Source organism: Nelumbo nucifera, chromosome 4 (assembly GCF_055504915.1).
Source record: "Nelumbo nucifera cultivar China Antique chromosome 4, China Antique-T2T, whole genome shotgun sequence".
Classification (NCBI taxonomy): domain Eukaryota; kingdom Viridiplantae; phylum Streptophyta; class Magnoliopsida; order Proteales; family Nelumbonaceae; genus Nelumbo; species Nelumbo nucifera.
In genome coordinates this window covers 87,484,294-87,497,863 of record NC_142652.1, presented here as the reverse complement: position 1 = coordinate 87,497,863, position 13,570 = coordinate 87,484,294, and the positions used below count along the sequence as shown (strand labels likewise).

The window sequence follows — 13,570 nt, the reverse complement described above, 5'->3', positions numbered from 1 at the left end:
GCATTTTATTTTTTGTTGACATAAACCCTGATTTTCCAAACCTATATAATGCTCTAACAGACGTACCAAAATCCTCCCCATGTAAGCCCCTATAAAAACCCATGGAATTGTCAAAGTGGCCTTGCCAAATACTCTTCTCTTCATTCCCCATAACTTAGATTTATTTCAAATCTTGATTCCCCTAACTCATTAAATTGCAGAACCTTAGATCACTTTGACCATCCCACATTTAACTATTTACTTAAAAGGACATCAATCAGATGGAATTTTCTCCCAGGAGATTTGCATAGGAATACCCATTAAATAGTCGACGCTACCACAGCTGCATTATTATGCAATACTTGTCATATATCCAATGGCTATTCATGAGAGAAGTAGCATGCAGATTTGCATCATAATTGATGTTGAATAGGCCAAAAAACACTGATGTTGAATAAATAAAGGGTTCATGCAAAAATACACCACATTTTGTTATTGGTGATCTTTAGTGCATGGAAAAAAAAGGAACTGAGGTATTCCATGAGATAAATGCTGAATGAACCATGCCAATACAAGTCCAAGATCACCGATACCTGTGTCACTTCCTTGGAAGAGATCACCACAAAGCATGACTAGCATATTATTGGTTAATAAGCATATTGACAGACAGTGCTTAATAAGCATATTGCACTAAAATTATCTTGGAGTCATTTTAAAATGTGCAATAATTAGTGCAATAGGTGATTATTTTGCCTGGAACATTTGATTTATAATGGAGCTCGTAAGTCATTGATGGACAATTGCATAATTAAAAAGGTTTAAAAAGAGAACTGATATTATTATTTACCTTCTCCCTAACTGTTCTGTATCTGCATTATTATCTAACAAAGAACATCAAAGGAGAAATCACAGATGGGACTACTACATGGGCAAGGACTACGAGCATGTTTCCTAGCTCCAAAAAAGGAAGAAGAAAAGAAGTTTGGAATCCATTTGTTTCACACAGAACTCAAAATAATAAGAGAAATTTGGTTTAGAATTCTAATTGACCTTCTATTTGTCCAAGAAGTAAATAAAATGATAACCACTAAAAGTAGAGAGCCAAAAAAGCACCTCATCTGCAGTATGGAACTCAGATAAACTGATTCTTCGCTCCTGTAAGACCAAGTTTTCTTTTATCACAAGCTCCATCACCTGCAACATCAGGAGTGGTTTAGTTGACTTAATGCCAAAATCCAATGGCCTTTTACAAACCAAGACATAAAATAAGTGATTTACTGAGGCTGGCATTGTATGAGTGTGATATGAATAAAGAGAACTAGTAGGTCTTAGTTTACACACTTTTTTAATTTCTCCTTTCTTCACTATAAATCTCCAGTTTCATTAATGAGGAACCTGCCATCTGATATTAGCTCGCTGTTTAGTTCATCTACATTTGAATGGCACACAAAGAGAGGGAAAATTATGTGGAAGTGCTTAAGAGCAGCTATTTTGTGGATTGTTTGGGAAGAAAGGAACACCAGAACTTTTTGTGAAAAAGAAAGAAGTTTTTCAGAAGTTAAAGATTGTATTATGACATGGGCAATTCAGTGGCTGAAAACATTAAATCTCTTCGACACCTACTCCTTCAATGTCCTATAGAGGAGCTGGTTAGCAGTGGTTAATACTTCTACGAGGAAGAACAGATTTGTAGTAGAATGAATGCCACCTGGGGAGTTCATTAAGCTGAACTTTAATGGGAGTAGCCGAGGTAACCCTGGACCTTCGGGCATAGGTGTGCTGAGAAACAAAGATAGTAGTATTATATCTTTGTATTCAGGTCATGCAGGTTTAGGAGACTCTTTAAGGGCTGAATTACTTGCTGCTGTACAATGAATCCAGCTTGCAAACCAACTAGGAATAGAGCATCTGCTTATTAAAGGGGACTCCCAGGTGATTGTGGGTTGGTTGCAGGATCTGGATTCTGTGATCTGGGGTTATAGAGATCTCCTTAAAAAGGTTAAATGGCTAACAAGGAATATGACAGTTAGAGTTTAGTGGGTAGGCAGATCAGCAAACTCAATCGCTGACTCACTTGCAAAGCAGGGGTATCAGGCTTCTTTATTTTGGGCTACTTCGTAATTTTATTTGAACTTATAATTCTGTGACCAATTTTAAGGAAATGCCGCATCTCATGCCTTTCCTTGGGTTGCATGTAACTCTTATTTGCTAGATTAATAAAATCTTACTCATTTATCAAAACAATATATCAAAGAAATAACCTCATAGAGCATGCCCTATAAATATTACATGTTTCATAAAAATATGATGATATGAAGATAAAAAACAAAAACCTAGACATTTACATCCTGTAATATTCAAGAGCATGCCCTATTCATGTGGCTAGTCTGGTCTATTCAACAGGCAACACTCTGGATTAGCCAGGTTTTCATATCTGACGTTCACATGAACCTTATATTGTCTTCTACCAGGCTATTCCCCTATGCAGGAAAGTTTTTGATGAGCATGAAATACAGTTATTAAATTTTGTTTTTCTTTTCCAAGTAACAAATGAAAAGAAAAGACACCCTGTTCAGCTAGCAGCCATTGGGCTGGAACTTTCAATTGATGAACGAGTGATACGGTGGAAACATGGAAATGTGCCAAATCAAACTCTTCCCCAGAATGTATCATGATTCATGAGTACCTCTCCCCGGATATATAAGGCTTTCCAAATAGAACTAACACTACACTCGTACTATCAATAGGTTGATGTCATGAAACAGAATAGGAATGACACCAGGCTTTCCTTTACACCTAGCATATATGAAGGGGATTGTCTAAGTCATTTTTTTATTTCTTTGGAGGGTTCAATCTTGAAGTAGGGGGTAGGTAGAGAAGACTCTTTTTGGTGATAAATAAAAAGGAAAAATTTTATTAGAGAAGAAAAGTTACAAGAGGTGATAAGATTTCACCCACAATAAGAAAGGAGAAAAACTCAAGACCTAAATACAATAAAACCTCCATACCCCTTAGAATACAAACTTTCTCCTTCCAGACCTTAACACAAAAAAACCTCTTGCTACTCAGACCCAAGACCTTTAACACAATAAGAAAGGAGAGCAAGACTTTTTGATGTGTACTCTGAAGAGACACCTCTTACGAAGGTTTTGGGGAAGGGTTATGGAGGAAGTTGATCTTAGCATTTTAGGAGAAGCTAGAATGATCAGGATGTGGATCTATTGATGTTATTACTTGAAAAGATAAAAACAATAAAATGTTCTTTTTAGGAGGATAGAAATGCAAGATTTTGAATATCTGAACTTAATGGCAGCTTTTCAAATTAGACCTTTCCCTCATTCTTTGCGTCAATATGCAATTTATCTTTCCAAACTGGTTTTTGTGGAGAGCATCTATCAAATGCAAGGTGTCCTTAGAATGAGGATTTTGACAAGATACTAGTGATCAATCACTTAATAAATGGTAGAAGACTAATAACATATCTTTAGGTCATTTTTCAACATGAGATGAAGCTCAAAGTTGGAATACCTTAGACCAAGGTTCAAAAAATCGATACAATATGCTCCGTATCGGGCGTATCGTATCGTATCGTATCTTTTGGGTCCCGATACGCCTGTTTACATGTGTTTCGGGACCCCACTATTTTCTAATGAAAAATATGGGTATTAAACTACCCAAAACCAAATTTTGAAAAAATAAATAAATAAAAAAAAACATATTTCCGCGTGATTCAAAGTACCGAGACGCCTCTCTGCGTATCGGTACTTTGAACCTTGCCTTAGACCTATAGGAATAGCCGTTTGGAGATTTGTGTCCTTTACTCTTTATCATCCCATTTGGATGGAGCATAGTAGATAGGTATTTGATTATAAGTATTTTACCCTAGTAAAGGCAAAGGAGAAACTTTTGAAGATTAGAGGTATTCTCATTTCAAAGTTTTGAATGATGTAGATCCATATACAATTATTATGCCTGCCTATTGTGTGACCCTTAATTTTGGAGATTCCTCTATGAAATTTCCCATCATCTTTCATTCTTTCTATATACTTTCTTCTTTGTTCAGGGAATTCTTTTTCTTTCTCAACAAACGACCTTACCTCCGTTAGACAATGTATGCCCTTATCTCCAATCAAAATAATGTACATAAACATTTATTTGTAAATGGATAGAGTACATTGTTGTTACATGCTAATATTGGTATGTTTTTGTGTATTACCCCTTAAACTGGACACTTTAGAGACTCATATTAGTTTAGAATGTTCTCAACCATTGGATAGGCTTAGGGAATTTGTCTTGAAAAGGCCGACACTGGTGTGCTACCAAAGAGTTGGAGCAGCTTGTCTCAACTGCTAGGGTTAGACCCCAAGCACAACTAGTGGATGTTTATTATAAGCATTGAACCCGAACCAATTTCCAATTATGCCTTGGACCTTGGAGATAGATGGGCAAAACTGGAAAGTTACACATAACCCCAAACTTAGTTATGGTACTACACTAGGTGTTTGATAGGGTTGTCTTTGATATGCCAACCAGTGAGATCCATTAAGGGTCAAATACCTGGGTATGTTGGGGCAATTTAAGAATTCACTGAGTGGGTGATCATAGTGATAGGATCGACCCCTTTGTCGGACAAAGTGAATATCAGGGTTTACACTCTCTCTGATGGAAACCTAAACTATCGACAGTGGATTTCACTTATGTTTGAAATCTGGTTTTGCAAAAGTATTTATATGTTATATACTAGTAGTTTATGAAAAAGGTTTGCAAAAGGTTTTAATCCTGGGATCCATCTTAGTAGAGAGTGTGGAACTGCACCTTGCAACCAAGGGAGAGGTCCTTCCCTGTTGGGCAGTGTTATTGATCATTATGGGCCAAGAGGTTAAGTGTAAGAGACCATTACATGGCTGATTACCTTATGGGTTTTGTCTTACATCCACTATCCTTGGGTCTTCGTATGGTGGTTGAATCTGTTAGACAGTTTATGTATGCCCTTAGCTTCAATCTAATTTGATGTACTTTTGTTATTTAGTGGAAATAAATAAAGTGCATGTTTGATTCATGTTGTTTGGTTTAATTCTGTGTAAAACCCTAAAACTGGACATTTGTAGAGACTCATGTTAGTTTTAAATGTTCACAGCCGTTGGATAAGTCTGGGGAGATTTATCCTGCCAAGGCTAATGCTGGTGTGCCACCAAGTGTTGGGATGGCCTGTCTCAGCCATCAGGGTAAGACCCGAGGCACATGCAGTATGGGATTACTTGAATCCTTGAACCGGACCAGATTTCCAGTCTTGCCCTGGACCTTGGAGATAGATGGGCAAAACTGGAAAGTTACACCTGACCCCTAGACTCGATTATGACACTTCACTAGGTGCTGGATCAGGCTGCCTTTGATATGCCAATCAGTGAGATCCTTAGTGGGGATCAAAACCTGGGTATGTTGGGGCAGTTTGAGAATTCATCTGAGTGGGTGGTCATAGTGACAGAATCAGCCACTTTGTCGGACAAAGGGTAATGATCGGGAATGCACTCTCTCTGATGGAAACCAAACTGTCGGCAGTTGATTTCAATCGTTGGAATTTTGTTTTGCAAAATTAATATATTTACATATATATGTACGGTTTCAAAATGTTTGCAAATGGTTTTAATTCCCGGGATCCATGTGAGAGGAGAGTGCGGCACTGTTCCTTGCAGCCGAGGGAGAGGTCCTCTCTTGTCGGGCAGTGCTTGATCATTAAGGGCTGAGAGGTTAAGTGTAAGACCATTTAGGATAATACCTGATGGGCTAATCTTGCACCTGCCCACAGTCCCTGGGTTTTTATAAGATGGCTTGGCCCAGGGACCACTTAATGTAAGTGTTGGGCCCATAGGGTCCATACGATGGACTCAAGGGGTTCATTGAGTTTTTCAGTGAATTCGGCTGGGCCTTTGTATTAAAGGCCAGGCCGAACCCATGTGGCTGGTGTGTAGATCAATGCTTGGGTCCCACGCCATACAAAGAAGCCCAACTGGGCAGCAGATTGGAAGCTAATTAAACACTGAACACTTAATGGGCCAAAAGCCCATTTCGAGGTGGGCTGATATGATCACCCATCCAGGGGGCGAATTTTAGATTGAAGTTAGTAAAAGGATTGGGCTCTTAGCTCTATCCACTCTTAGAGACCAAATTCAAATCAGATTTGAATCTGGTAACCTCCTGATAAGATCAGGAGTAAGCTAACTCTATCTGGGAAAGGGATTAAGATCATCCCCTATCCAAATACTGATTTGGATTGGGATAACTCCTAAGGAGGAGATTTCTTAATCAAGAAGAAAGGAGGAGATATCGAACCAGCTAAGAGGAAGAAATATCAGATTTCGAACCAAGCAAGATCGCAAGAAGGGTTCCTGCGATTTGAGATTAGATCTCATACTCTCTAGAAAAGAAAAACAGTTCAGCCTTTTTCGTTTTCTGGAGATCTCCTCCTGCCGCCGCCATCTGCAATATTGCAAGATTCGATATTTGCAGAAAAGAAAGTCAAGAAACCAGTTCTTGACATCAGTCTTGCAAGAAAGACTGAAAGAATTCAGTGTTTAGTACATCCAGGGGATTCTTGTGAAGGATCTAGTGTGTAGGACGCACCCTGCTGGTTCTGTTCCATCCACAACTGTGTCATCTTCAGCAGGGACAGATCTTGGAGCATTCTTTGGGCGTGAACACCGACTTTGGGAGATACTGCTTCTCCGGATCAGGTATAATCCTCCCATTTATCTTTTGGTATAGATCTGGTTTGATTAGGGTTCAAGTAGATCCTTGAATATTGTATTCTAAATTTAGGGAATATGATTCCCAGTTGGGAGAAGGTAGGAAATTTTTGAAATTCGCCCACCCATTCCGCAACCTTTATGGCGTCCATTAGATGGATCCTACCATTCTTTCAGAATCCAAGGATCATTTAGGTGTAAATGCTGAGTCCAAACTGGACCAATGCTGATTTAGTCAAGGGTTCACTGCCTTGAGCAGTGAATTCGGCCTAGCCTCTTTTAGAAGTTGGGACAAACCCATGTGGGCTTGTATAGTGGCATGCAACACCTTGGGTCATGAGTCTTTGAAGTAAATGGGCCTAAGGCCCAAAATTAATAAGATTAATTAAGTTGTCACATGATAACTAAGTTGTCATGTGCTTTGGGTCAAATCTGGATTTGGTATTAGGTATGAAGCACCTATACTCTTAAGAAGATAAGGTTTATCTCTTAATAAAGTCCAAATCCAAATCAGGTTTGGATAATCTCCTAATTAGATTAGGAGAGTGCTCCATAAGGAGATAAAAGAGAAGAGGACAAACTAGGTTAAAAGTCTTCACACTCTTGCTCTCTCTTCTTTTCTCTTGTCTTCCAAGAAACCCTAATTCGACCTAAGCTTTCAAGAAATGATTTTGATCAAGCAAGTTAGTAGTTTTGGAGGAAACAGTGTTGTTGAACCGACTTCACCTATACATTGCGCCATCTTCAGTGGAGGCTAGTTTTAGGACTGATTTGGGCGTGAACTTCCACCTTGGGATCTATGTTTGTGGTATCCGTATCAGGTATAATTTCTCCTTTTGATTTAGTTTTAAATCCGGTCCGGTTCAGTACAAGATCAATCCGGAAAAATGCAGTTTTTCAAAATATCGGGAAATCGGTTCTCTAGTTCCAATGCATAAAAAGTGGGGTTGAAAGTCTCACTTGTTTCCACAAGTGTCTTATTTCTGCGAAACACCAAGCAATGATGCCCAGATAAATGGGGATACTACTTTTCATTTCCTAAAATGTTGAACACTGATACAATTATAGGTTTATGATAAAATATGCTTACAATATTCTTTTATATACAATTTTTTATGCCATCAATTCACTATACTGAAGAATGGGGATACAGTATAATGAAATGACATACACAATAAAGGAAGTTCATTTAACTTACTGTTGCCCGTGTTATACCAGGAAGGCAATAATCAGCATGAGGTGTCATCACACAACCTTTCTTCACTAAGAACTGCATTGTAAGACAGGAGTATCTTTCAGTTTGGATAAAAGCATGCTAGAACATGCATGCAATTTCAAGAAAATGAGACATAGGTAAATCTAAGGCAGAAAGTTTAGACTTCAGGGCAGTCTACCAACAACATTGTAATGCCATCCTTATACAACACACACCCCAAAACATTGTAATACCACTACTTGCAAGGTCAGTTAAATTGATAAAGGGTTTCAATTGCAGAAGTTTCTTTTAGAATATCTGACCAATCACATAGAAGAAATGACCAAAAGAAAGCAGCAGTTTGGTTATATTTCACATGGTTGTGTAGATTATTGGAATAGATTAGATGATCTGATCAGTCCCTAAAAAGTGCATCACATAGACCAAAATAATGTTGATAGGCCATCTATATGGTCTTGTCTAATGGAACTTAAACTCCCTCATGCAAAAGAAAGATCAACAAGAATGTGGTGAAAGCATAGCCTCACAATATTTGTTGCATTCGTTTCTGACACATAGCCATCCTTGTCTAGCATGATTGCATCATCTGCTTTTGCTAAATTCCCTTCAACCTGCACAACCCAACCAGTACAAATCAAAATCTAAGTGGTACATATACTTAAATACACACACATGTATCTGTGTATGTGTGTGCAGATATACAAATATATAGATACATATGTATTGTGTCTGCATGTTTACACCTCTCTCTCTGAACTACTATGGACCTGTACCACAAAAGTGGTGTCTATTACCATAAATTCAACTCCTTAATGAATGGCCCTGCCGGGATATATCCAGCCAGATAAATTATTAGAAGAGTTTGAAAAACTCATCAGAACCATACTATCATATCTCTAATTTGGATGGTAGAGAGGACCAACAATCTTGCAAAACTACATTCTTCAAGGGCCTAGCATCATTGACCAAGGTTGTTTGGGAAAAGAGATAAGCTCACTTAGATGCTAATGGATTGAATTATTCAGTCATTGCATGTTGGAATATGCATAGATCAAGAAACCTTTGCAATATTGACCATGGAATAGGACAAAACCTTTGCAAGTATGTTGTTGAGAAGATTGTTGTGGTGAATCTTTGAATCCAGATTCTGGCAAGAAGCACAAAAAGCAAGTCAAATATGCAAGATGAGAAATAACAAGGAGCACAATGTCATTTACTGTAATCAATTGATTTTTCTCCATTGGATGCAAGCTGATCTCTAAAACAACATCACCATTAACAATTGTTTGCATAACTCTGTTTAGACAAAAGGTGGGTACAAAATCCACTGCAAGTATGTCTTGTTATAGCAGAAAATGACCAGCTAGGTTCTTCCTATCCTCCATGTTATAATGGAAAATCAATTCATTCCCAAGGAACTTACATTTGGTGAATTCCGACGAGTAGTGGCAGTAACCAGAGTAATACCACCCGTATTGTCATAAACCGGTGGTTTCCACTCAGCAAGAACTGCATTGCCAAAGAAAAAGCCACTTTAGCATATAAAAGAGAATGGGCTAAGAAAAAGAAAAAAAGAAAACAGCCAAAGAAACGCCTGAATTGTCAATAAGTGCTCTGCTTAAAACTCTGATATCACCTTTATGACTCAGGCAAGTCCACCACAAGTTCACCAAGTTATTGTGAATTAAGAATTAATGACCATGACTGGGCTGATTTAGACTGATGTGGATACTAAAAGTTTGTCTTGTCCAATCCAAGCACAATCTGGTTTAACTGACCCTTTAATACATGTTTTCAGCCAAGACCATGTTATCCTCTTGCCAGGTTGTCATGCAATGCTAATGAGCTATTATATGACTAATATTATATGGGAAAAGAAATGTTGAACAATTCCAATGAGACTTCAGTATGCCTAAGAAATTAAGAAGTGCAAGCCCAAGTTAAAGACACCAATTATTGCCAAAACATTTGGGAATGAAGTTACATGGAAGATATATAAGGTAAAACAATATTACTTACCAATTAAAGTGCATCCATAAAGATTGAATCCAGGGCTCATTCCAGAAGTAACCTGAAGGAGACAAGGACACCAAAAATGGTAATTACAGGGCACAAGGAAAAATGACTAATCAACCAAAGGCAAAGACTACCAATAATGGCAATGGCCCCATCAACCCAACCATTCATTTGATGCCAAGCTTGAAATTAAGTGGCTCACATCTGAATTCTGGTTCACTGCATATCATTTACCAGGTACATATCTTAAAATTAAAATCTGATCAGATTTGGATTGTAGTTTTACTATACATATCATATTGGATCTTTTTTTTTTATTTTTTTTATTTTTGACAAGTCATATCGGATCTGATTGTAGTCCTTCAATTCAAACAGATTCTGTGTTTCTTGCATTTGGGAGTGGTTTTCTTTTCTTTTTGGTTGCAGATGGACATCCTTTTCAGATACTGCCAGCCTTTTCAACCCTGATCACTTCACCTTGCCAAGAAGAAGAGAGAGTTTTATGGAGGTGTACAAGAGTATCAGTATGGATGATTTGGGAAGAAAGAAATACTAGGATATTCAAAGGGCAAGATAGAACAGAGGCAGTAATAAAAGGGCATAATTGTGAAAGTGGCACATTGGGCCAAGACAATGGAGATGTTTGATCCGTTCACAATGGGTGACATAATTATAGGATGCAGGATGGTGGATAGATTCACTGTTGTTAGGGACATCACTTGTGCCCAATGGGCTCCACCAAACCTTGGAAGAACAAAGCTCAACTTTGATGAAATCTCCATTAGCAAACCAGGGCCTTCTGGTATATCTTATAGATGGAATTTTTAGAGGTACCAATGGGGATATACTAGCCTTACATTCAGGACCAATTGGCTATGGAAACTCCCTAAGAGCAGAGTAATCAGCAGCAAGGTTCAAAACATCAACACACATGATACCAGAAAATTGAGTATCATGAATATTGATCGCTTGATACTCCTTTTTCATTTTGTTTATCAATTTGTTATTTGAAAAAAAAAAGGTTTGTTAGGATGTATATTAACATCTCAAAATGTTAATATCCTCTAATTCTCAATATTTTGCAAATCGGTGGTCTTCAAAACTGATACGATACACCCCATATTGGGCATATCATGTTGATACTTCAAACCTTGATAAGCAATCTTGTGAGGGATGAGGCTAGCCAAAACTCTTAACTTCAAAAACATTATCATTTAAAAGGGACTCAGAAGTGGTCTTGAGATGGATGAACAGCAGTGGTTAGGCTTACGGATCTCTAGATAAGTCATTAGAGAAATAAGAAGTCTATCACGAGAGTTTGAGGCAACCATTCAGTGGATGCAAAGGCAAGAAAATGTTTTTTGGGGCTTCAATGTAATGGTATGAATCAAGAAATGTATGTGCCTACATGGATAAGTCCAGCCTTTGAAGAGGGACGCTTGGCATTGTGTATATAATATTCCTTTGATAAATTACTAAAATATTTGCTACCAATAAAAAAAAATCAAATAGATTCTTTCTACAAATATCAAAAGCAGCAAGTAAAGAATAAAACCATGATGTGACTCATATTCAACACATGGTTGGGTAATGGACCCCATGATATTTAAATTGAACTGTATCAGGAATCAGGAAATTAATTGCCTCATACAAGAATGTATACAGATCCAAATTAATATGGATTAAATCATATTGAACCTAATACATAACAATATGACGGATGATCCTTTTATACTTTCATATAAATGATCAATGAAAGATTATTTAGCACCCACGAAATAATGACATTTAGTCTGTCGTCAAAACTTTTATATTATTCTTTTTATTTTTATATTATAAAAAGGTGGTCTATGGTCCCTCCCCAAGGTGGCCGATCACTTGGACATGTGCAATATTGCTTACGCCATTTGCACCAAGTTTTTGCATTCTGCATTCTATATGATATTACTTTATTATCCACTTTGCGTGAAAAAATACCAAATGTTAGGACCGTATCCAGTCCACCCCTCCCAAGACCCCAGATACTTGGGACCAACATTGGATAATGGCCTTTTTTATTATCCATTTATCCTTCTTCCACTGACCTTTTTTCTTGTGGTGGGCTGGTGCAAACAATGTTTTGAAATACGGAGGTGTGATATGAAGCATTCCACTACCAAGAAGTGTAAGGTGTCATAATGCAAGAGGCATAAGCCTCCTGAATGCAATGAGGTCTAAGCCTCTTCAAGAGGAGTAAGGAGGAGGAGGAAATCTTCTTTCTTTTTCTTTTCTTTTCTTTTTCATTCTTTTTCTTCTCTTAATTTTCTCTCTTTCTGTCTTGAGCCATACCAGAGGCATATATGCTTCCAGAGTATGCCTCAGAGCATTTTGAGTGCACCTCACCTCAAGATGCACCTTTAGACATACACATCAAACGCCTTTTAAAACATAAATGGCAAATAAGGAAACTTTATTGGATGCTACTTGTTAGAATGTTAGAATGAAGTCTCTTTGTATGAGTGTTCGGCTGATAAGAATTCTTATTAGCCCATACTTAAGTTTAAGTTATCCTGTAACTGGTCCTGTGTTAATGGGCCTAAGCCTGTTTAATGTTTTAAGTTAACTGGGTGTCCCATCACTAATCAGGGGCATTCCAGTAATTACTTGTATCATTGTACTACATTCAAATATAAATAATAGCATGGTTGACTGGGCAGTACAGTTCGACATTCACAGCATATCAGTGGTGTTCTTCTCCTCTCCTCTACTTCGAGTACAGCTCTCAAGCTCACAAGGTATCAGAGCACTAGCTTCTCTTTGGTTTCAGCCGGCACACTAGCTTCTGCTCTCTCTTCTCTTGCTGTTCTTTCCATCTTCTTTCTTCTTTTCTGGGTTGCTGAAAAAACTAGGGTTGTAAGAGAACAAAGCAGATTCGAACCTAGGGTTTCCCTTGGTTGTAGGGCTCAAGGGAGGTAAGGCCCAGAAGTGGATGTCCTACTAGGTTCTTTTTTCAGCAAATAGTAGCTATTTGGCTACTAAGAGAGGTCTGTATAGGACAGACCTAGTTGAGGACTGATTTCAGCAGTCCTAACCCTAGCCGAAAGGGGGAGAGCTTCTCCACAACTGCAGCTTCGAAGCCCCAGCAAAACCAGCATAGCACAGTGGTAAACAGCTCCAAGTTCAGGTTGGTTATCAGTCCGGAACCTCTCACCACTGCTGTACCCGAACTGCTTCAGCTCAAGTGAAGATTACCTAGGGAGCTGCCAGCTCCAGATTGTCCAGCACTGTGAACACTTCGGCGAGCTCTAAACCTACTCTAAGACTGAAGTCAGCATGTCCTCACTATCCGGAGAAGTTTCCTCCAGAGATAACAGACCTGCCGCAAGGTTCTCTAACCTGGAAAACCCTAATCTGCACAGTTTACAGATTACAAACATGTTGCTGGATATAACTTCAGAGAGTGGTCCGTCTCAGCAAGGTTGTTCATTACTTCTCGTGATCTCACAGGTAGACCTGTTCATGGGCCGGGCCGGGCCGGGCTTTTAGCCTTCACTAACGGAAAAATGATAGGCCCGAGCCCGAGCCCGGCCCGACCAATAAATTCGATCCGGGCTCGGGATTTGCCAAAACAGCACGG

General features: G+C 38.5%; 1 protein-coding gene across 2 annotated transcripts in view; it reads right to left on the bottom strand.

Moving 5' to 3' along the window:
• The window catches only part of LOC104612934 (branched-chain-amino-acid aminotransferase-like protein 1), a 52,968-nt gene that overhangs the window by 2,694 nt on the left and 36,704 nt on the right, over nucleotides 1-13,570 (bottom strand). For both annotated transcript variants that reach the window (XM_010280605.3, XM_010280596.3), the window contains 6 exons: nucleotides 9,958-10,009; nucleotides 9,362-9,447; nucleotides 9,032-9,085; nucleotides 8,466-8,549; nucleotides 7,921-7,992; nucleotides 1,093-1,173 (listed from right to left, as the gene is read on the bottom strand). In XM_010280605.3, coding sequence (XP_010278907.1) covers nucleotides 1,093-1,173; nucleotides 7,921-7,992; nucleotides 8,466-8,549; nucleotides 9,032-9,085; nucleotides 9,362-9,447; nucleotides 9,958-10,009 — 429 coding nt within the window. The remainder of the gene's footprint in view (nucleotides 1-1,092; nucleotides 1,174-7,920; nucleotides 7,993-8,465; nucleotides 8,550-9,031; nucleotides 9,086-9,361; nucleotides 9,448-9,957; nucleotides 10,010-13,570) is intronic.